This window comes from Phascolarctos cinereus, unplaced genomic scaffold, assembly GCF_003287225.1.
Source record: "Phascolarctos cinereus isolate Bilbo 61053 unplaced genomic scaffold, phaCin_HiC Scaffold_1;HRSCAF=81, whole genome shotgun sequence".
NCBI lineage: Eukaryota > Metazoa > Chordata > Mammalia > Diprotodontia > Phascolarctidae > Phascolarctos > Phascolarctos cinereus.
This window is the reverse complement of record NW_027555514.1, coordinates 261,699,475-261,722,402: the sequence shown is the minus strand read 5'-3', so window position 1 is coordinate 261,722,402 and position 22,928 is coordinate 261,699,475. Positions and strand designations below refer to the sequence as shown.

Sequence of the window (22,928 nt, the reverse complement as noted above, 5' to 3'; positions counted from 1 at the left end):
ACTCATGAAGATGAGTCTTCTTGACTTTAGGCATTGTGCCATGTACCTTCTCAAAATGTGGCTTACTTCACTTGATTTGACTAGCTCCCAGAGTTGTTGTAGGGTCACACAGCTAGTGAGTGTCTGAGTTCAGATTTGAATTGAGGTCTTCCTGACTCTGGGCCCAATGCTCTATCTACTGTGCTACCCAGCTGCCCCAAGTTCTACTCCTCTTCTCCCCAAAATGGAGACCAAACCAAGCAGCCAGATTTTCTTACCAACTCCTAAGCAGAAAGTGTTGGTAACTTAAGGAAAACAGTTCATTACCTGCTAGAGTCAGCTTCCCCTCATGAAGGAGGCATCTGTTGGCTGGTGACAAGATGTTTTCTGCCATGTGTTCCTTAAAAATGTGTTTCAGGCACTTCAAAAACAAGAGAGAGATTCACAGAAAGCCCATAGAAGAGGAACATCCCAACTACAGAAACTTAAGCTAGTGCGATACCAAGCCATGCACCATGGGATACTTTGGAAAAGGAGGAGGGGGAAGGAAACAAGAATTACTAAGTGCCTGCTATATAACAGACACTGTGCTAAATACTTTCCACATGCCATCTGTTGGGAACTGTTTGCCAGTGGTTTTATAACTCCAGAAAGAAACATACATTCAATAAATCTTATAAGCTATCTGCCTTCCCCATACAAGATAACCCTTAGATGGAAGGCATACTATTGGCCCAGAATTCTCACCTGCAGAATTGTAACTAGGACAGAGTACCTGGGGCTTTATTCCAGGGTGCCATATTTCCAGGGTGCTGGAGTCCTTTGGTTTGCTGGAGAGGGATCCTCCCCCATTCCACCCTCTGTGGCAAGTTCCCTAGCAGTAGTGTTATCCCAATGTCCCAGAAGGACATAGGACCATAGAGTTAGAGCGAAAAGGGTCTTCAGAAACCATGTAGTCCAGGGATTCTTAGTGTGCCATGTATACTTTAGTCATGGTCAGGTGAAGCCTGTGGACCCCTTCTCAGAATCGTGTTTTTTAATTCATAAAACAAAATAAATAGAACTAAAAAGGAAATGAAACTATATTGAAATACATTTATCAAATTATTTTTGAAAAAACCATACAAGTTTGTCGACCCCAGATTATGAACCCTTGATCTAATCCAATACTCTCATTTTATAGATGAGGAAACTGAAGCCCAGAGAGGTTTAAGATTTGCCTATGGTCACTCAGATATTAAGATACAGAAGTAGCATTTGAATTCAGCTCCTCTACCTCCAGAACCAGTTGTCTTTTCACTATACCACACTGATTTCCAATCCCTGTCTTCCTATAATAATGTGATGTCCTACACCACCTAATGAGGGCATCTTTCATGTAACTTGCCTTGGACATGGTTTGGGGTGCTTGCCCAGGGTCTAGAAATTCCTGGGGACAATCCAGTCTGTTTTACTCCTCAGTAGCAAGGAAACTAATGGAGAATTTTCCCCTAGAAGGACAAACGCACAGGGGAAAGGATGTCAGGCCTAGTGGGCCTACCTCTGGTATGAAGAACCTTTTATCTCGATCCCAAAGTGGAGGCCACACTATGATCTCCTGGAGGTGCCGAAACTTTTGGAAATTGTCAAGCCATTTCACTTTCCCTTCAAGGTCACCTAAAAGAGAAGAATAAGCCCTTTTAACATGTGCACTTCACATCCAAGGGCATGATAAATGTTGATACTTGGACTTCGGGGTGATCTCTGCCTAAGCCACGCCCCATTGACCTCTTGGCCTCTTTGGCATCTTTAGAATATTGATTGTTTTTTACATGCCAAAGGAAGAAACTTGCTGATCTAAACTTAGTCTCTTGTTGAGAGCAATAAGTCTTTACTAACACAGTTCAGCAAATGGGAGATGAATTATGTATTGTTACTCAAGTAATACTGATGTCATTCCATAGGGGCTATCTGCTCTCCCTTGGGGGAAAACATGTTTCCAAATTAGAGAAATACAAATATTGGAGGTAATGACGCAATCGATATTTTTACGTTGGGGGGATAACAGGTTGAAACTAATCCATTATTTTTTCCCTAGTGTGTTTATATTCATTTCTCAAGACTCCATTTCTATTGCTTTCAAAGATATGGGATGATGTAAACTCATTTGAAGAGATGGAGGACAGTTCATAGACCCACTGGCCCATAAGACCAGTGGGAAGTTTCAGAAATTGATTCATCATCCTAGTGAGATGAAACCACTTTTAATGGACAAAACTATACTTGACATCATATCAGATCGATAAGAAATCACCCTGTATTAAGGGGCCCCCAGAGAAAGGTCTGACATCTCCCTCAAAAACCTATCCCAATCCTTCATATAAGAATTTTCTTATAAACCACTGCATAGAACATCTCAACAAATTTCTTTTTATTCCTTGACTAGATGAAATTTATTTCAATCCCTTGGACCCTTTGGAAATAGAAAGGGAAAACAAATCTTCAAGATTAGAAAAAAAAAAGAATTTGCTAATTTTCATTTGCAGCTCTCAAAAGGGAATTGACAACAATAAGAGTAATAGCGGCTTTGTACAGCAGCTAATTGGGGAACTTTGGAGAGCTATATCCCATCTGAACACTCCTGAGAGAGACCAGCACATAACACACTTAGCATAAATCACCCAGAATGTCTTCATTTTATTCAGGATTTCCCATTATGGAAAACAGAAAGGAGGATGCAATCCATTATCATGCTTGGTTCAATTCCAATTTTTAAAAAATTCAGTAAACATTTATTAATGGTCTCCAATGTTCAGAACCCCATTCTAGGCACTGGGGTAGGCATAGAATTTAGGTAAGACATGGTACATACAGACTAGAAGGGAGTAAGACTCAGTTACTTAGAATACATAGGATTACTGAAGTTCATTAGATAGCTGTAAAACAAACACTTATACAGAAAAGGATATTACATGACAGCTAGGTGGTATAGAGAGCACCAGTCTAGAGTCAGGAGGGCTTGAGTTCAAATCCAGCCTCAGACATTTACTAGCTGTGTGACTCTAGGCAAGTCACTTTAACCTCCATTGTCTCAAAAAAAAAAAGCAGCATAGGGAGCTATGCTCACCTGAATCAACTGTGTTCTCAATGAATAGCTCTTCTCTGCTCTGAATGTTCTCCTTTCAATGGCCAAGGAAACCTCCTTTTGTTAACTGATACACTTCAAGGGTCTCATTCAATTCCAACTCTGGGTATGGAACCAGCCTGCCTGCTTAGCCCTAGCCTATGTTAAGGACTGCTTCCTAGATGAGGTGGCGTTTGATTTGGGCTTTAAAAGAAAAGGGAGGAGGGGCAGCTAGGTGTCGCAGTGGATAGAGCACCAGCCCTGGAGTCAGGAGGACTTGAGTTCAAATCTGGCATCAGACATTTGACACTTACTAGCTGTGTGACCCTGGCCAAGTCACTTAACCCTGATTGCCTCACCAAAAAAAAAAAAAAAAAAGAAAAGAAAAGGAGAAAGAAAAGGGAAGAACTCATTTCATCCATGTAATCATTGAGCATTAGAGCTAGAATTTTAGAAAGCATCTCATTCAACTTCCTGTATATTTTTATTGTGGACAGATGAGGACCCTGAAGCCCATGGAGGTAAAATGACTCTTTCTAAGTCCCATAACAAATAAATGTCAGATCCAGGACATGAGGTCCACGTCTTCTCACTCCCAAGTCATAGCGTTATCAAGTCAGAGCTGGGAGGAATCTCAGACAGTTTCAAGTCTGATCCCTCATTTTCCAGATAAGGAAATGGAGATCAAGTGATTTGACCAAGATTACCCAGGTAGCGAGGGTCAGAACCTAGATTTGAACTCAGGTCCTTCATCTCCAAATTCAGCCCTCTCTCTACGATATCTCATTATCTCTTAAGGGAACAGCATGAGCAAAGACAGAATCAATCAATCATTCAATCAGCAAACATCTATTGAGTGCCTGTACTGTGTCCTGCTGCTGTGTAAGGGGCATTGAGGTAGACGATTAATCGATAAACATTTATCAAGCACCTACTATGTGCTGTGTAAGGGGCATTGAGGTAGACAATTAATCGATAAAAATTTATCAAGAACCTACTATGTGCCAGGTACTGTGCTAAGCCTTAGACACACTAGTCAAATATGCATTTATTAAGTACCTACTATGTGCCAAGCACTGTGCTAAGCCTTAGACACACCATTAGTCAATCAATCAATATGCATTTATTAATACCTACTATGTGCCAGGCTGTGCTTAGACTTAGTTAAATCTTAAGACCCATGCCATGAGATGTGTTTATGGGGAAGAGAGAGAGCAGCTGAGTTTGTCTGGAGTATAGATGCAGAGAGGGGAGCATAGTCTGAGAATGGGAGGGCAGCTCTAGCTTACAGAGGGATTTAGGTGTCTTGAATGGTTAGTTCACATCCTGAGACTTTAGGCAAGGGTAAACCAGGATTTGAGGATTTTAGTGACTTAAGCAAAATGACAAATCAATCTATATCCTCAGGAAGCACTGTTGATTCTTACCAGCTTTGCAGGGTTTTCACTTGGAAGTTATAAACAAAGTACCTTCAATCCTCTGGGAAGTGATGCTTTTCCTGCTTCCATTCACATCTGAAAATCTGAGCTAGGGATCAAACCATCTGGGTAATGCGGTACCTGAGTTCTTACGGGGTCAGAGAGGATATGACTCAGGCCCATTGTTCTGAGCATCTTTGATTCATGAGGAGATCAAACTTCCATCCAAGTTTCCTAGCTCCAAGGAATTCCCCTGCTTGAAATGACCTTGAGTTACTGGCCTTCTTTTCTAGGGAAGGTGAGCTCAAGGACTAGGATTGGGTTCCCTGCCTCAGAAAGTAGCAGTCTAGAGTCATGGAAATAGAATTCTGGGCTTGGAATTGGGGAGACCTGGGTTCAAATCATCCCTCAAACTCTTATTCCCTTTGCCTCTCTGAGCTTCTGTTATGTCCTCTAGGAAAAAAAAATGGAGGGATGTTAATCTGGAGTCCACTGGATCACAGTTCTAGAGACAGAAGGAAACTCAGAGGTCTTCAAATCCAACACCTTCATTTTACAAAGGGAGAAACTGAGGCCCATTGAAGTCAAAGTCATAGACTGAAAATGGGAAGGGACCTCAGAGACCATCTAAGTCCTTTATTTTACAGAGGGGGAGGCTGAGGCTCAGGGAGATGTGATTGCTCAAGGTCACACAGACCGTAAATGGTAGAGTCAGAATGTTTATGCGGGGCTGCTCATTCTAAATATGATATTCCTTCCATGGTGATTCTATTCCTCTCATCTGTAGAGAGCTCAGGCAACTTCCTGTTATCACAAGCCCCTGTTACTTACGAATCGCCTTCTCCACTTTTTCCTTGAGGGAGTAGATGGTAATTTTCTCCCTGGCATTGGTACTCCTTTTCCAGATGTTCTTCAGGAGCAATGGGTACCTGGTCAGTCGGTGCAGGGGAGTCACCAGCAGTTCAGGGAGGTGGAGTCGTTTGCACTGATCATGCCTCTCACACCACTGCAGAACACAAAGCAGAGAGGGTGGCTGATTCGAAGATCCCTTCCCTGGCCACACCTGCAAGAAACTCTTTGGAGCCTCCACTGATCAAAAGGGAACAGGGGGAACCTCTAGTTTTTATTCATCCATTTATTTATTTATTTATTTATTTTTTTTGGTGAGGCAATCGGGGTTAAGTGACTTGCCCAGGGTCACACAGCTAGTAGGTGTCAAGTGTATGAGGCCAGATTTGAACTCAGGTCCTTCTGACTCCAAAACTGGAGCTCTATCCACTGTGCCACCTAGCTGTCCCCTCTAGCTTTTATTTACTGGTGATTGACAGCCATAGCATCTACAGGCCACTCTTTGTGTTATTCTAGAAAGATTATCAGATCATAGGGTTTTAGAGATGAAGGGGACCTCAGAGGTCATCTAGTCCAACGTCTTCATTGGACAGATGAGGAAACTTAGACCCAGGGAGATGACTTGGCCAAAGTCACTCTGGTCATCAATGAGAGCTGGGACTTCAACCTAGGTCTTCTGAATATAAAGTTACTGCTCTTATCCCCTTAACAACTGCCTTATACACACACAATACCTGCTGAATGAATATTGGTTGAATCAGATTGAATTAGTCTTCTCATGGGTCCCTCTGTAGCTGTGGTCACTTCCTGAAGCAAATGAGAAAGCCCCCAGAGTATATGAGCCTAGATCATGGCCCCAGTTGGCTGTGTCCTAGGGGCAAGGCTAGGGATGCTAGGACCGATGAATTCATACTTAGATCAAACATGAGAATGAACATTCACCTGTCCCAATTTACTTGTTCTAAAATAGGGTAAAATGCTTTCTTGGACCTACATGTTAGCTGGTCATTTGTGTGCTAGGCACTGTACTACGTGCTAGGCATACAAAGAGTAGAAACAAAAGCAAAATGCTCCTCTCCCTCAAGAAGCTTACATTCTGATGGAGGAGACAACATATAAATAAACAAATGAATGAATGAATAAATAAATAAATATATGTACGTGTGTATATACATACACAGAGAGAAAAAGAGAGTATTTGGAAGGCAATCTAAGAGGGAAGGCCCTAGTAGTAGGGGAGATGGGATGGCAATGGAGGAGACTAGGCAAGACCTCCTGCAGAAGGTGGGATTTGAGTGGCCTTCAAAGATGACAAAAGAAACTGAGAGAAAGTGAGGAGGGACAGCATTCCAGTCATAGGAGACAGCCCAAGAGCAATACATTCCTCTGTGATGAAATCCTGGGTGGGTTCAGATCCCTACATCTGTTGCAGATGTAAGGCTCACATAAATTAACCCTATTTTATGGATGGAGACAGATGGCTTTGGTCCTTCCATCCTGTTGTCTATCAGTCATTTTTTAGTCATGTCTGACTCTTTGTGACCCCATTTGGGGTTTTCTTACTGGGATGGTTGGCCATTTCCTTCTCTAGCTCATTTTACAGATGACAAAACTGAGGCAGATAGGGTTAAGTGACTTGCACACAGCTATTAAGTGTCTGAGACCAGATTTGAACTTAGGAAGATGAGCCTTCCTGACTCAAGCTGCTCTAAGGTTTATAAAGCACTTTACGGGCATTATCTTATTTGATCCTTACAACAATGTGTGAAGAAGATGTTGCTATCACCCCCGTCTTATGGATGTGTTAACTGACACCGAGAGCAGTTAAGTTATCTGCCCTGGGACACATCGTCAATATGTGTCTAAGCTAGGGTTTGAATCCCCCTCAGCCCTTCTGTGATGCTTCCCCAACTGGACGCTCACTAGTTCATAGGTTGGGTCCCCAGAGCTGCCAGTGAAGTATTGGCAATGTTACCCATAATCCTCCTATTACATCTCTTCCCTCCTCTAAAATCCTATGGACTTTTTGATTTTGATGTTGTCACAAGCTTTGGGCTTCCCTCCCCTGAAAGAAACAGAATAAAATGTGTGAGGGCTGAGTTTGAAGTCAGAAGACCCGGGCTGAAATGGACTTCTGGCTCTAAATCGGTGATCCCATGATCCTTGGAGACCCACAAAAGCTAGCTTTCAAGGAGATTAGGAAAGCGGTTGAGGCGGGGGCTTGTTCAATGAGTCCCTCACCCTTGGCCTGGAAGGCTGAGCAAATGCTGCAGTCTAGCGCCCAACCAAGGGGAGAATTTTGTCAACAGGATGATGTCATTTCTAATTTGGGAAGCTCTAATGGCCTTGGTTGGAGCTGTCAAATCCTTGAAATGCTGTGAATGTGAAGGAAGGAAGGGTCAGGCTTCTTCCCAAGGTCTCTCTCTTGTGGCCTCATGAATCCACTGAGGGTTTCTCAGCACATCAATAGCTCAACAAACATCAGAAGACTTTCTCCCTCCCTCCCTCCCCTCAAGTCTCCAAGGTGATTTGTTGGCAAAGGCTTTCTTGCAGCTGCAGGGAAGGGTTGCTTTTTTTCTGGAAAGCCTTGGATCACTCCTCCTGCCTGCCCTCCCCTCCCCACCTCCATCCCCACTCCTAGAATGAAACCCAACAAAAGGCTTTTGACCCAGCCCTGGAAAATCACTCTGCAGACTTAGAGAAAATCGTGGGGAAGTGAAGCCAGAGAATGCTGAGCTTCGGGTCTTTTGTTGTTTGATTGTTTTAGTCATATCTGATTCTTTGTGACCCCATTCGGGGTTTTCTTGGTAAACACATATTAGAGTGGCTTGCCACTTCCTTCTCCAGCCCATTTTACAGATGAGGAAACTGAGGGAAACAGGGTTAAATGACTTGCCCAGGGTCACACAACTAGTAAGTGTCTGAGGCTGGATTTGAGCTCAAGAAGAGGAATCTTCCTGACTCCAGGCCCAGCACTCTATCCACTGTGCCACCTAGCTGCCCCTAAAAGTTTCAGGTCTACTATTCCACAAAGTCTAACCATTGTTAGTAGGAAATAGTCTTCCTCTAATGCTCTGGAACCCATACCTGGAAAAGCAAACAGGGAAGGAAGCAGCAAGCTAAGAGAGTAAGAGTACCCCTAGGACCAGGCCCCTGCACATACCTGTCATCTTGCCCTCAGTGTCTCCTGGTTTCTTCCCTGCCTAACCCCCTGTTCTTCTGGGAATCCCAATATCCAGTTGCCCAGACTGCACTTGGAAGCATCCACCTCTTCAAACCCACACTTTTGGAGACCCAGTCAGGCAACAAACATTTATTAAGTGCTTGCTCAGCACCGGGCACTATAGTAATTACTGGGGATATAAAGAAAGCACGTGGCCCCTGTCCTTAAAGAGCTAATGTTCTAGGGCAGCGAGGCGGTGCAGTGGATAGAGCACCGGCCCTGAAGTCAGGAGGACCTGCATTCAAATCTGACCTCAGACCAAACACTTGACACTTACTAGCTGTGTGACCCTGGGCAAGTCACTTAACCCCAATTGCCTTAAAAAAAAAAAAGAAGAGTTAACGTTCTAATGAGGGATTCAACATGCAAAAAACTAGACACATAGAAGGTATAGACAGAGAAGAAGGAAGGCAGTCTAAGAGGAGAAGGCACTTGCAGTTAGGGAGACCAGGAGAGGCCTGTAGCAGAAGGTGAGATTTAAGCTGAGAAGATCACTGCCGGCCTCTTAGACCTGGGTTCTCTCTGCTCAGTCCTGAGGTATAGTTCTGGTCTCTTCTCCCACCTTCCTGCCCATAATTCCCAAATGTATTTCCAAACTCTAAAGGACCAAAACAAGACTGTCTCGATCAATCAAAGCACCCATTAATTAAGCACTGACTGAATCAGGCCATCTGTTACTTGCTTGATTCTACCAGTTTATTGGAAAAAGGAATAGATTTGGAGTCAAAGGACCTGGGTTTGAGTTGGGGTTCCACTTAATGTCTTCCTGGGGAGAGGAAGGGATGAGGGAAGGGGAAAGAGAAGAGGAAGGGGAAGAAGAGAAAGATAGGGAGGGGAGGAAGATGGCAGTCCACAATTCAGGAGACATTTTGGATGTTCTCCCCATTCCCTAAGATGTTATTCTTCTTTCCTTCCTCCCTCCCTCCTTTCCTTCCTCCCTTTTCTCCTCCCTCCCTGCCTTCTTTCCTCTCTTCTCTCCTTCCTCCTTTCCTCCTTCTTCCTCCTGCCCTCCCTTTCTTCCTTCCGTCTTTTGTTTCCTTCTTTCCTTCTTCCTTTCCTCTCTCCTTCCCTCTCTTCCTTTCTTCCTCCTTTCCTCCCTTCTTCCCTCCCTTCCTTTTTCCCTTCCTTCCTTCCTGTTATGGTTTCTTGCTGTATTTGACTTATTTATCTGAATTCCTTTCTCCTCACCTTTGCTAAATACAGTCACTATCAATCCCCATTTTCCACCAGCCTCAAAGAGCTTTAGAACAAGGGAGGACAATGCAGAAAGAGAAATCAAGGCTCACATCACCTTTAAATAGATTCCGAAGTCTTCCCTCTGTCTCAAGCTCTCAAGATAGAAAATGGCGGAGGTATAATTAAGGCAGTAAATCTGATGACTCTGACAGAGGCGTCCTCGGAAGTGCTGGAAGAGCAAAATGCAGAACCTCAGTTCCATGAGCAAATAATCCATGACTGTGGGAAGAAAGGCAACATCATAGAGTGGACAGGGAGCGGGCCTCAGAGTCCTGGGTCTGAGTCCTGGCTGTATGACCCTGGGTAACTCATGGTGCCTTTCAATGACTTGTGCAACTTTCTAAGCTACAGACTGGAGAACAGTGGCTGACCTTGCTTACTGGGAGTTCTCTCTACCAATTAAACCCCAAAGTCCAGACCAAGGAAAACTCCAGACAGCCTGACCCTATTCAAATGGGTATAAATAAGAGTCTTCCATTTGCTTAGTAAATGTTTCTTTAAGTGTTTGTTATGCTCAAGGCACAAGAGAGTCAAGATTGCCATGTCCTGGGCTGGGAGGTAGGAAGATGGTTCAGACCTGGCCTTGGACACTTACTTCATGTGACCCTGGACAAGTTACTGAAGCTCAATGATTCTCAGGTACCTCCAAAGGATGTATCTAGGGAGACAGTAGACTGCCGTGGAAAAGATGCTATATTTGTTAACCTTGGTTCATTGTCCAGCCCTGTGACTTTGGGAAGCAACTTCACCTTTTTGAGTCTCAGTTTTTTCATCTTTATCATGGACTAAATGACTGTCTCTCAGTCTGTGGTCCCATAATCTACTATGTCACAATGGCTGGTGATCTGCCTTAGTGGAGGGAGTTCTCATACCAGGAATGTGAGATGGGAATCACAAAAATCTTTCCTGTACCAGCACATAGTCAAGGCACTTTAAAAAGGCACTAAGTGGGGATATAAAAGATAAGACATGGATCCTGTGGAGGTATAATTAAGGCAGTAAATCTGGTGGCTCTGACAGAGGCACCCTCAGAAATGCTGTAAGAGCAAAATGCTCTTACAGGAGTTGAGGCTTTGAGCAAAGCCATCTTTCATAAATCTAAGTGGGCACATATGTGATTACGGTTTCCTTTTCATGATGTTCAAATGCTACTGTGGGCAACAACAGCTCATATTTCTGTTAGGGTTTGAGTTTTTGAAGGCAGTCACTGGAGTGGGTAGAGTGTTGAGCCTGAGTTCAAATGTAGCCCCAGACACTTAAAAGCTGTGTGATTCTGGGCAAGTCACTTAACCTCTGTTTGCCTCAGTTTCCTCATCTGTAAAATGGGGATAATAATAGCACCTACTTCTCAGGGTTGTTGTGAGAATCAAATGAGATAATAATTGTAAAACTCTTAGTGCACATAGTATGTGAAATACAAATGTTAGCTATCATTATTATTATTATTAATTAAACTCTCTGGGCAACTATTTTTCTTATCGATAAAATAAGGCAGAATGAGGTGATCTCTAATGTCCTCATGATGTCCATAATGTCCTCTAATGTTTATAATATTCTATATGACCCCTTGTAATAGATGGCCCTGAGATGGAGGCTACTGAAGATAACATGGCAATAGGAGGCCTACTTAATCAAGACCTGGACAAATCGATTTGACTTGAGCATTAGGGGAAAGGAGGTGATGATGGGCAAATGGCAAGACTGGCAAGAGCAGGAAGCAGAAGATGGTGAAAACCAGCACGAGCCAGGTTTTAAGCTCAGTGTCATCCCTGTCACCTAAGGAGAAGTCACCTTCCTTCCCTCTGTTCACACCAACTTCTCCAGTCTAAAGCTTATTGGCATAGAGTTGTTACCACGTTGTCTCCCCAGTTAGGTTGTAAGTTCCTTGAGGGCAGGGACCGTGATTTTTCCTTTCTTTGTGTGTACAGTGCCTGGCACATAGTAGGTGCTTAACAAATGCTGACTAAGAGAAGGAAGGGAATTATTCTAACTCCAATATTTTAGTCTATGAGCACACAGGATCTGAGTAAAGTCAATGGTGTTGAGCAGTTCATAAGACCATAGATTCAGATTGGAAGGGACTTAAGATGTCATCAACCTTAAGAGTCCTTCATTTTATGTTTAAGAAAACAGAAGCCCAGATTGGTAAGTGGCTTGCCTGTTTTGCAAATCTGGCGGGTATCTGAGGCATCCTTCGAATCCAGATATCCCTTATTCCATGTGAAGCCCTCTGTCTTCTTCTATTGCCTTGCTACCTCTGCTTCAAGGTCTTTATTTTATAAGATAACATACTTCTAAGTAGCAGAACCGGGATTGAAACCCAGGGCTTCTGATTCCCAGTCCAACCAATCATTCAATTAATCAATGAGGATTTATTAAGTATCTACTGTATACCAGGCCTTGTGATTGGCCAGTGCTCTTTCCACTGTTCTAATTGCCTCCAGCTCATCAATGAATATTTTTTGGGGGGGGATAGGCAATCAGAGTTAAGTGACTTGCCCAAGGTCACACAGCTAGTTAAGTATCAAGTGTCTGAGGCCAGATTTGCACTCAGGTCCTCCTGACTCCAAGGCTGCAGCTCTATCCACTGCTCCACCTAGCTGCCTCAAGAATATTTTTAAAAATACAAAATCTAAAGTAAGAACTGCATTTAACACTCTTGGGTAGGTAGGTGGCTCAGTCAATAGATAATTGAACCCGGATTCGGAAGGCCTGATTGCTAATGCCACCTCAGACATTTACATTTATAAGACCCAGGAGAAATCAATTAGTCTCTCTGCCTCAGTTTCCTCACCTGTACAATGAGGATAATAACTAGCCCCTACCTCACAGTATTTCGAGGATCAAACATGATAATATTTATGAAGTGCTTTGTGAACCTTAAATTGCTATATAAATGCTAGCTATTATTATTATGGATGTGTGTGTGTGTGTGTGTGTGTGTGTGTGTGTTCTCAGCATTTGCTTAGAAAAAACCGAGAGTATCTTTAATGGTAGAATTATGGTTTCTTTTTCTTTTTATCTCAACTTTTCCCCTCTACACCAAACACAACAGCAGAATCACCAGGGGCTTTGATGGATTTGAAGTTTTGTTTTGTTTCCCTGGGAGAAGCTGCCACTTTTCTCAGAAGACCAAGTAAACCATGTAATTAGTGAACTCAAAATTCTTGCCCTGAATATTGCTCAAAATTGAAGTCATTTCACAAACTGGGAGATGTTTTTTTCCAGGCACTCAGATTTGTATGTTAATAAGTACGCCCCAAAGATAAGCACAGTGGGAAGGTGAACCTGTCTGCAGATTACATTTGGCAGTTTTGATTAGGGAGAAGGGGGTGGAGACGGGGTGATTTTTTTTTTCACTCTGCAAAAATCTAGGAATGTAAACAATTCTCAGGGAAGAGGGGAAGGGTCTACATGGAGACTCCATTGGGGATGTCAAGATATTTTACCTTGGAGAGCACAGAGATGAAATCCATGGAGGATGCAGAGCCAGATGAATTTATATAGTCCTTGATGGTGCTGAAAAAACAGCTCAGGAAGCCAAGACTGACCTGAAGGCAGACAAAGGGATAGACGATGACCTTGACCTTGTTGTGACCTGAAGCTCAGGCTTGAAGAATATAAATTCGATGAATGGAAGTGACCCTTCTTGATGGTTACTGCCAAGACAACAGTGGTAGTTTTCCACTTGGACGCATAAGGCACTGATAGGAATCAGCACTCTTTGATCTTCTTCTGGTTTATTATTTTTAAGGGAAAGATCTATGTTAAGAGAGCTCATTCACTTTGGAATACAGTCTTTTGATGTGTGATGGCAATCTTTGGGATGTGTTTCTAGTTACTTAAATATTACTTAAATATGGGGATATGGAATAAGCGCAAGAAGGAAGGGTAATTAATACTCGCAGCCTTGTGCAATGGATTCCATCTCACAAAATAGAATTACGTTAGACCTGAACACCACAATGCCCTTCTTGTTTTCCTAAATCATCCCATTCCTAAGATGATGGGGTGGGGGAGGGGTAGGCCTACCCTCTCCTCCCAAGTTGGCCAAAACCAACCAGTGTCTCCTTAACCTCAGACCCCACTGTCAAATTGCAAGACTGAATTATTCAACCGCTTGTCCATATGTAAACATCTATAATACTGCTCCCACAGCAATGTATGAGTTCCATATATTATATATTCCATTGGAGAATGCAAAGTCCTTGAGGGCAGGAACTATTTCATTTATGTTTTTGTATTCCTAGTACCTAACACAGACCTTGGCATTTAACAGACTCTTAGCTAGGTTTCTTTTGCTCTTCAGTCATGTCTGACTCTTCATGACCCCATTTGGGGTTTTCTTGGCAAAGATCCTGGACTTTTCCTTCTCCAGCTCATTTTACAGATGAGGAAACTGAGGCAAACAGGGTTAAGTGACTTACCTAGGATCACACAGCTAGTAAGTGTCTAAGGCTGGATTTGAATCTGAGTCCAGGTACAATTCTCTATTCACTGAGCCACCTAGCTGCCCTCTTAGGCAGGTGTCTAAAATGATAGAGCTCTGGGCCTGGAGTCACCGATGGTGCCTCAGATGCTTGGTAATTTGTGACCCTGGACAAATTATTGAATATATTTAGCCTCACTTTGTAAAATGAGGAGGTTAGACTACTCTCAGTCCCCCTTCTAAATTTAACTCTATGATCCCATACAGTGATGTGCCAGCTCACTGCTTCCACTGGCTCATAAGAGTTGATTTTTAAATTTTCAATATGAGCATTTATACTTCAGAAATTGGCTAATGCTACAACTCAGGGCTTGATTTATTGTTTTGTTGATTGTCTGTTCTTAAAAAAGTGATGGAGAAAATGATAATAATGCAGATAAAATTAAAAATGTGTCTAGTGTACTTTTTTCCTCTTGGAGAGCCGGCTGTTAAACATTTACCAGCATACCCATGATGCTATGCCTTCTGGCATGGAGCCCCATTGCTTTGCTAGAAGAGATTGGGAATAGCTGGTCATCCCTGTATACTGATGCAAACTGAAATATTGTTTGTATTTTCTTGTTTTATTGATAACTTGTGTTTTTTTCAAATAATTGCCATTTTTGTATAAACTTTTCCCTCCCCCTTTCCTGTCTCAACAATCCTGCTCTTGCAACAAAGAAAAAAGATTAAGTAAAATCAATCGCACATGACAGCCATATCTGCAGCCATAGTGCTACACATTTTCAAGGAAAGAAAGGAGTTGTGGCATGCATGTTGTAGAATTCCACCCACTGAAATGGATAAAAGCTTGACATCTTAAAGTACTTTCCATGAGTTGTAACAAATTATCTTTGTGCCACAGTTTGCCTGAGTCAGTTTTTCTTCCTATCATTTCCTTACCTGACTTAATTCTTCAAGGTTAGCAAAAAGTTTCCATAAGTCCACATCCAAGAGGCATTCATAGTTTTGAAGGTATTTGAGTGTATTCATAAAGACCTAAGAAAAACCCCAGAGAAACGCCCATTATTCCTGCTTTATATGTCTGAAGACTCCTGTTTGAGAGATTGGTGCACTTCGTGTTCCTTTGCATTGACTTAAAAAACAATTTTCAGGATTTTAGAAAGTTACTGAATTCAAATGGTCCCATTTTAGCATTGTGGAATATATTCAGATCCCACTCTTTGATATGGAGATCTGCATGCTAATGAGGGCTGGCTGATGGTGTACTCAAGGAAAAAGGGAATGGATTTTAGGTCTCTAGCACATACCACCTCAGATTTCTTCTTGTATCTATTACTAAATCCAAACGGGGGAATATAAACTTTCTTTGTCTTCATTCCCTTGCCTACAAACTAGGAAACATCCTCTCTACATTCCCTGCATTTAGAATGAGAATGGACTTTGGAGGTCATCTGTTCCAATCTCCTAATTTTATAGGTAAGGAAACTGAGGCTCAGAGTGATAACATGTGATAAGCCCAGGGTCATGACCCTAGAGTGACAAAGCCAGGATTTGAACTCACATCCTCTGACTCTAAATCCAGTAACTCTGTAAAATGAGGGAAGTAAACCAGATGACTTCAAAGGTCATTCCAGCCTTAAATCTATGACCCTATCAGTGCTTTCTCCTTCTTATTAATCATATAACATTGATTTTTATGAAGTTTTCTGAATACATTAGCTCATTTGGTACCAACGGTAAGCCTGTGAGGTAGATAGGTACTCTAAGTATTGTTATCATCACTTTACAGATGAGGAAACTGCAGTTTAAAGTGGTGCTTACTGTTTATAGTATATGACATTCTATTTCTTTTCTCCATGCCTTTGCCAGGCTGACCCACCTGTAGGAATGCTCTTTTTCTCATCTTTACCTCTTGAAATTCTTAGGGATAGACCTAGACCTATAATGTCGTTGGGATAGGGAACTCCCAGAAGACCAAATTTCCTTTACCAATCCAGGTTGGCACCTTCTCTACAATTCACAGCCTCAGAGAGTTACCTCGAAGGCAATGAGAGGTTAAGTGACTTGGCCAGGAATACATGGCCAGTATGTGTCAGAGGAAACCAGATCTTTCTCATTCTGAGGCCAGATTTCTTTCTCTCTCTCTCTCTCTCTCTCTCTCTCTCTCTCTCTCTCTCTCTCTCTCTCTCTCTCTCTCTCATTCTCTCTCTCGTTTTCTCTTTCTTTCTCTCTCTCATTCTGTTTCTTTCTTTCTCTCTCTCTTTCTTTCTCTCTTTCTTTCTCTCTCTCTTTCTTTCTTTCTTTCTTTCTTTCTTTTTCTTTCTTTCTTTTTCTTTCTTTCTTTCTTTCTTCTTTCTCTCTTTTCTTTCTCTCTTTCTCTCTTTCTTTCTTTCTTTCTTTCTTTCTTTCTTTCTTTCTTTCTTTCTTTCTTTCTTTCTTTCTTTCTTTCTTTCTGACAGTTGGGGTTAAGTGAGTTGCCCAGGGTCACACAGCTAGTATCAAGTGCCTGAGGCCGGATTTGAACTCAGGTCCTCCTGACTCCAAGGCTGGACCTCTATCCACTGTGTCACCTAGTTGTCCCGTGAGGTCAGATTTCTAATCTCTATGCCACACTGCCTCTAGTCTCTCTTTGCTTTCAAGGTTTAGTTTATGTGATTTTTTAGAAAGGACCCTCTTTGATTTCTTAGCTGAGAACAGTTAACACTTATGTAGCACTTTAAAGTTTTCAAAATGCTTTAAAATAAGATCTCGTTTGATCCTCACTACAACCCTGTCAGATAGGTGCTATTACTATCTCCATTTTGCAGATGAAGAAACTGAGGTAGACACAGATTACGTAACTTGCCCAGGCTCATGCAGCTTTTAAGTGTCTGAGGTTGGATTTGAACCCAGCTGTAGGTCTACACTCCACCCACTGCACCACTTAGCTGTGTTAGAAGTCTCTCCTCAAAATTACTCTTTATTGATTTTCTGTATTTTACATTTACCAACCTGAGCACCTCCTCCCATAGAATGTAAGTTTCTGGGGATCAGGAAATATTTAATTCCTAGCACTTAACACAGTGCCATGCACACTGTAGGCATCATAAATCCTCTCCAAATTTAATGAAATGACCTAACTCTCTGTAATAGCAAAGCTGACTCCCAAGGAGTTAAAGGAACATTTTGAATTTGTTAATGAAGCAAAATAGAGCATTACCATCTTAAGAACTAGCAAGTGGTCTAAATAATAGGTGCATTCACTGGTGAAGAGTTCCCACACAGCTTCCTGCTGCTTTCTCAAGTCTGCTGGCTCACTAGGAAGCTTTTCATGTCTTTCCAGAACTTCTTCCCAGGTCTTATCCTATACATAATGAGAAAAAAGAAGAGAAGTCTTTCATTTCACCTGATTGACCTGACTCACTGTTATTTTGGGGTGGCGATGGTGGGGTGGTGGGGGTCGTGGAGGTGCAGGGGACTTGCAAGAATACATCAATAGACAATAGAAGAATCATTAGCTCTGGAGCTAGGAGTGAGTTCAGACCCTGCCTCTGATACTTATCCCCTGTGTGACCTTGGGTAAGTCAATCTCCCTGGGCCTCAGTTTCCTCATCCAGAAAATGAAAGTTGGATTGGATGGTCTCCGAGGTTCCTTTCAACTCTAAAGCTATAGTCCATGATCCACTTTTTCTCACCGATGGCCCTAAGTGTTGCTTGTCAATTTATTCCCCACAATACAAAGGGCATGTCGTTCAGTCATTTTTCAGCTGTATAGCACAATGCCTGGCCGATGTTCTGTTTAGACATTTTAGTCAAGTCTGACTCTGTGACCCCATTTGGGGTTTTCTTAGTAAAGATTTCCTTCTCCAGCTCATTTGACAGATGAAGAAACTGAGGCAAACAAGGCTAAGTGACTTGCTCAGGGTCACACAGATAAGGCTGTATTTGAACTCAGGGAGATGAGTCTTCCTGACTCCATACCTGGAGCTCTATCCTCTGTAAAATCCCTTTAAGTCAAATGAGATTTTTTTTTAAAATTTTTTTCTTTTTAGGCAGCTGGGGTTAAGTGACTTGCCCAGGGTCACACAGCTAGTAAGTGTCAAGTGTTTGGTCTGAGGCTGGATTTGAACTCAGGTCCTCCCGACTTCAGGGCCGGTGCTATATCTACTGTGCCACCTAGCTGCCCCCAAATGAGATATTTGTAAAGTGCTTAGCACATCGCAGGTGCTCAATAAATGCCTGGTCCCACCCTCCCTTTCCCTCTGCCTTTCATAGAATCAGTGAATATATCTTTGCTGAGTTGAAAAGAATAGCTGAGTTTGTAATGCTACTACTTACCACATCTGAGCTATGTGGCATATTTTGGTTTCGGATTGCAGTTGTAAATTTTGTTGGCATAGGGAACTCTTCTATCAATGCAGATCAGCAACTGTCCTGTAACTTCGAGTCTTAGAGAGTTGCCTGGGGGCATAGAGACTTTAAGCCACTTATATTGGCTTTTAAAGTGAAAGTGAATTTAATTCATTTTGTTCTGTGGTCTCTACCTGTGTTCTCAGATGCCTCTTCATGGTGTGGTTACAGTCCTGGGTTTCTGAAGTCCATGCGATTAGAATTTAAATACTCAGAACATATCCAATTGGAAGGGCTTCGTATATAAGTCTAATAATGGCCCCAGTATGTTAATCACCTGAAGATCGGGCTAGGTAAGGACAGAGACACTCATTGCCAAGGATTTCAGTAGGTTGGTGAATTTCTTTAGCCTCAGCAACTCAAGAAAGGCACTTACTGAGCCATGGAGGGATTGAAGATGAATGAATGTCTGTTGGTGGAGGGAACACTGATGACATCCTGAATCCTGGATGTATTGAAGTATTAGATGGAGGTACTCTGGGGAGATTTATGATACGTCTTAGGCTATATTTCAATGCTTCAATCGATTGAATATGTATCCATCATGAAAACGAGGCAATTCTAAGATGAGGACTGCTAGTCCCAATTCTATGTGAATTCCATTTAAGAAAGAAAAGAATAGGGGCAGCTAGGGGGTGCAGTGGATAGAGCACGGCCCTGGAGTCAGGAGGACCTGAGTTCAAATCCCACCTCAGACACATGACAATTACTAGCTTTGTGACTCCGGGCAAGTAACTTAACCCTACTGCCTAGCCGCCCCCCCACCCCCCCAAAAAAAATAAAGAAAAGAAAGGAAGGGATAGAATACAAAGAAGAGTTAAGAATATGGGTGTACTTGAGTTGATACCTTCAAGCTGTGAAACTCGTATCCACCGCAGTCGGTAATCTTAATGGTGGAAAGGCAATTTTTCAGGTCAAGTGCTTGCTTTTGTTTGTCTTTACTCTGCTTAAAAAAAAATCTTTATGGGTTAATTCCTTGAAGATATAAACAACAAAGGTAGCTTCATTTTTTTTGTTGTTGTTGTTCCTTGAAATATCTGGTATCTCTACTAAACCTAGTGTAGACAGGTTGGCTATCAGGTGGATGGAATGGTGGAATTAGAATGAGGAAGCCCTGGGGTCAGATCCAACTTCTAATAATTAATAATTAATAATCACTTATCCTCTATGCTTCGTTTTTCTCATCTGTAAAATTCAATTCAACAAGTATTTATTAACATCTTATTATGAGCTGGAGAGAGAGGCAGCATTGCATAATAATGAATATAGAGTAGGCAGGAAGATATAGGTTCAAGTTCCGACTCTGACATGTCCACATGAATTTTTCCTTGAATGGAACTACCCCTTTAAACAGTTCAGTTTTGCAATTTAACCAGGAAGGATGTGTCGAAAGAAAAATAATGTATGAGAGCCTTAAAGCCAATTTGACAGCATTCCAAATAGACATTCATCAATGATAATTTTTCAGCTTGTTTCTATGTCTCAGCATGTGTGCTGTTGGCAGTGAATCTAAGCAGCTGGTGGGGGTAAGGGGGGGTGAGTGAGTCACATTTATAATATTGGCTAAAAATGGGAACAGGTTATCATCTCCTGTTACCAGCATCAATAGTGACTCCTCTATGAGGGCCTGCTCATATTTTCCAAACCCATGAAGATTAGTGACAAGGAGGATAATGAGTATTTTCTTTGACTCCAAAGAAGGAAGCCTTTTTGTTCTTTCCATAGTCACCAAGCATCTTGGAGATTGTGTGTGTGTGTGTGTGTGTGTGTGTGTGTGTGTGTGTGAGATCCTGCAGCATTGGGCTCCATGCTTTTTGTTGATGTCTGAAACCACAGCAACTGAACTGTTGTGGAAACCAGTATATCAAATGAGAAAAGAATCCCAGTGAGATAATGGGCTGTAGGAGTTGTGGGGGTGTAGGTACCAGTTGGCAAATCTTGGGTTCTGCAATTATTAGAGGTTCTGAGTACTTGGCAACCCTGAGAGCCCATACCAGGAGGTCTTAGTGAAGAAGGCATAAACTGTTCCATTCCTCCAGTTGTGTTAACTCTTTCAGAGAATTAGGTGGCTGTGGTATGGTAGTTACTACTGAATGTTAGACTTGGAGTCAGTGTGTTCATATCCTACCTATGCTCCTTACTAGCTATGTGACCCTGGACAAATCACTTAGCTTCTCTGTGCCTCAGTTTCCTCATCTGTAAAATGAGGGAGTTGTTTGAGATGCTCTCTGAAGCCCTTTCCAGTTCTAAATCTAAGATCTTATAATATCAGAATATATTTAGCTATGTTATCATGATGCTAAAAGTCCTTGGTCTTCCCACTGTACAGTGTTGTTCTGAGAAAAGGACTTAGAAAGCCTCAAAGAAATTAGGAGTTCTTATGGTTCCCCTTTAATGGTGCCTTCTTGCCTGCGTTTGTTTCACTTTCCTTATAGAAGGGACTAGTCAAATGGTTGCTTGGGATAATGAACTCCACATGGGTAACACGCTCCTCCAGCTCCCTCCCTTAATGCAATCTAGGTCTTCATGTGGAATTGATAGACAGTGTGGGATGGTGGGTAGGAAGCTGAATGTGGAGCTAGAGAACCTGGTTTTTAATCCAGGCTTTTCCACTTATTGCCCAAGTGACTTTGGACAAGTCACCTAACCTTGCTGGGTCTCCCTTTCTTTAGCTGTACAGAAAAACAGATTCAATTTATCAGGCATTTATTGAATAACTAGTCTGTATTAGATGCTATGTTAGGCCCCTGGGGATCCAGAGACAAAAGCAAAAGGGTCCTGCCCTCAAGGAACTTATGTTCTATTTGAGAAATAACACGCATGAAAATAAGTACCTGCAAAATAGATACAAGTAATTACAAAGTGATTTAGAGGTATGAGGGGTAGGATGTCAGGAAAGTCCTCTTTTGGGATATAAGACCTGAGCTAATTTTTGAAGGAATCTGGAAGCTGGACAAAATGACCTCTAGGCAGAAACCAAGAGAACATTGTATACAGCAATATTATTTTAAGAGCAACACTGAGCAAATAAGTCATTTTGACTATTATAAATATCCAAATTAACTATAAAGGACATATGAAGAACCATACTATCTGCATCGAGAGAAAGAACTGGTAAATATACATTTGTGTAGAATAATTTTACACATACACACACATATACCCACACATACCCATACACGTGCATGCGTACATTTGTGTCTAATGGTAGCCATTTCTAAGGTGGGTGGAGGAAGAGGGTAGAAAAAAAGAAAAAGAAAGAAATATACCTGATTATTTTATATTTAAAAGGAATAGCAAGTTGTACGTATTAGATTTGCAGTTTCACATGCTATCTTTTTTGTTATGGAAATGCTTGTTGTATTCCTTAATTAAAAATAAAATAAATAAATAAAAAAGATGACCTCTAAGATAGTATAGGGCTAGAGCACTGTACTTGGGGATAGGAAGATGGTTTGCCCAAGTCATACCTTAAACATTTATTAGCTACGACCCCTGGGTGAGTCACTTAATGTCCTCGTTTTCCTCATCAGCAAAACAGGGCATAATAACAACACCTGCCTCACCCAGTTGTAAGAATCAAATGAGATAATATACACAAAATGCTTTGTAATCTTTAATGTGCTACATTAATACTAGGTATTATTATTATTTGCAAAACAGGGAGAATTCATTTATTGGGTGCCTATTATGTTATTATTATATATCATGTTATTATTATGTTATGTTATTATGTTATGAATACAAAGACAAGATGAAAAACTGTTCCTACCCTCAAGGAGCTTATATTCTACCCAATCTATGATTCTATCCTTCCTTGATAAAAGAGGGTGTTGGACTAAATGACCCTTAGCATCCCTCCCAACTAAAAAACTCTATGATAATTAATCAGTTTTCAAAATAACCAGTTGTTATTTTGCTTTTTGTCCTCCCATTCCCAATTAGTGTTTATACAGACAGAGCACCTAAAACAAGTTAGCTGTTTAAGCTGGTAGACAGGTTCATTTTTAATGAAAATAATGGAACAATTTTCGTCATTCAGCTTGTTCCTTTACTATAACCAGGAGAATTGGTGGTACCATTACATATCTTTCTTTTCCCACTCCTCCAATTGCTCTCCCTTCTTTCAATCCCCAGAAGTCAGCTGTTCTTGCTCTTGACTACATTAGCCCTTTTACCCTCAACACAGAAGAAAAAGGATTTGGGCCATGGCAACTTCTCTTTCAATAGTGGCCAGGCTGTGCTCTATCAAATAAACATGCTACCAGTGTCTTGAATGAATACACTTCTGAACTGATT

General features: G+C 41.7%; 1 protein-coding gene across 1 annotated transcript in view; it reads right to left on the bottom strand.

Moving 5' to 3' along the window:
* PLEKHG7 (pleckstrin homology and RhoGEF domain containing G7) overlaps positions 1-22,928 on the bottom strand; it is a 74,446-nt gene that overhangs the window by 20,719 nt on the left and 30,799 nt on the right. The window contains exons 5-12 of the mRNA XM_021006421.2: positions 19,477-19,572; positions 17,440-17,583; positions 15,180-15,275; positions 13,258-13,359; positions 9,864-9,977; positions 5,332-5,506; positions 1,520-1,635; positions 307-400 (exon numbers count right to left, since the gene is read on the bottom strand). Coding sequence (XP_020862080.1) covers positions 307-400; positions 1,520-1,635; positions 5,332-5,506; positions 9,864-9,977; positions 13,258-13,359; positions 15,180-15,275; positions 17,440-17,583; positions 19,477-19,572 — 937 coding nt within the window. The remainder of the gene's footprint in view (positions 1-306; positions 401-1,519; positions 1,636-5,331; positions 5,507-9,863; positions 9,978-13,257; positions 13,360-15,179; positions 15,276-17,439; positions 17,584-19,476; positions 19,573-22,928) is intronic.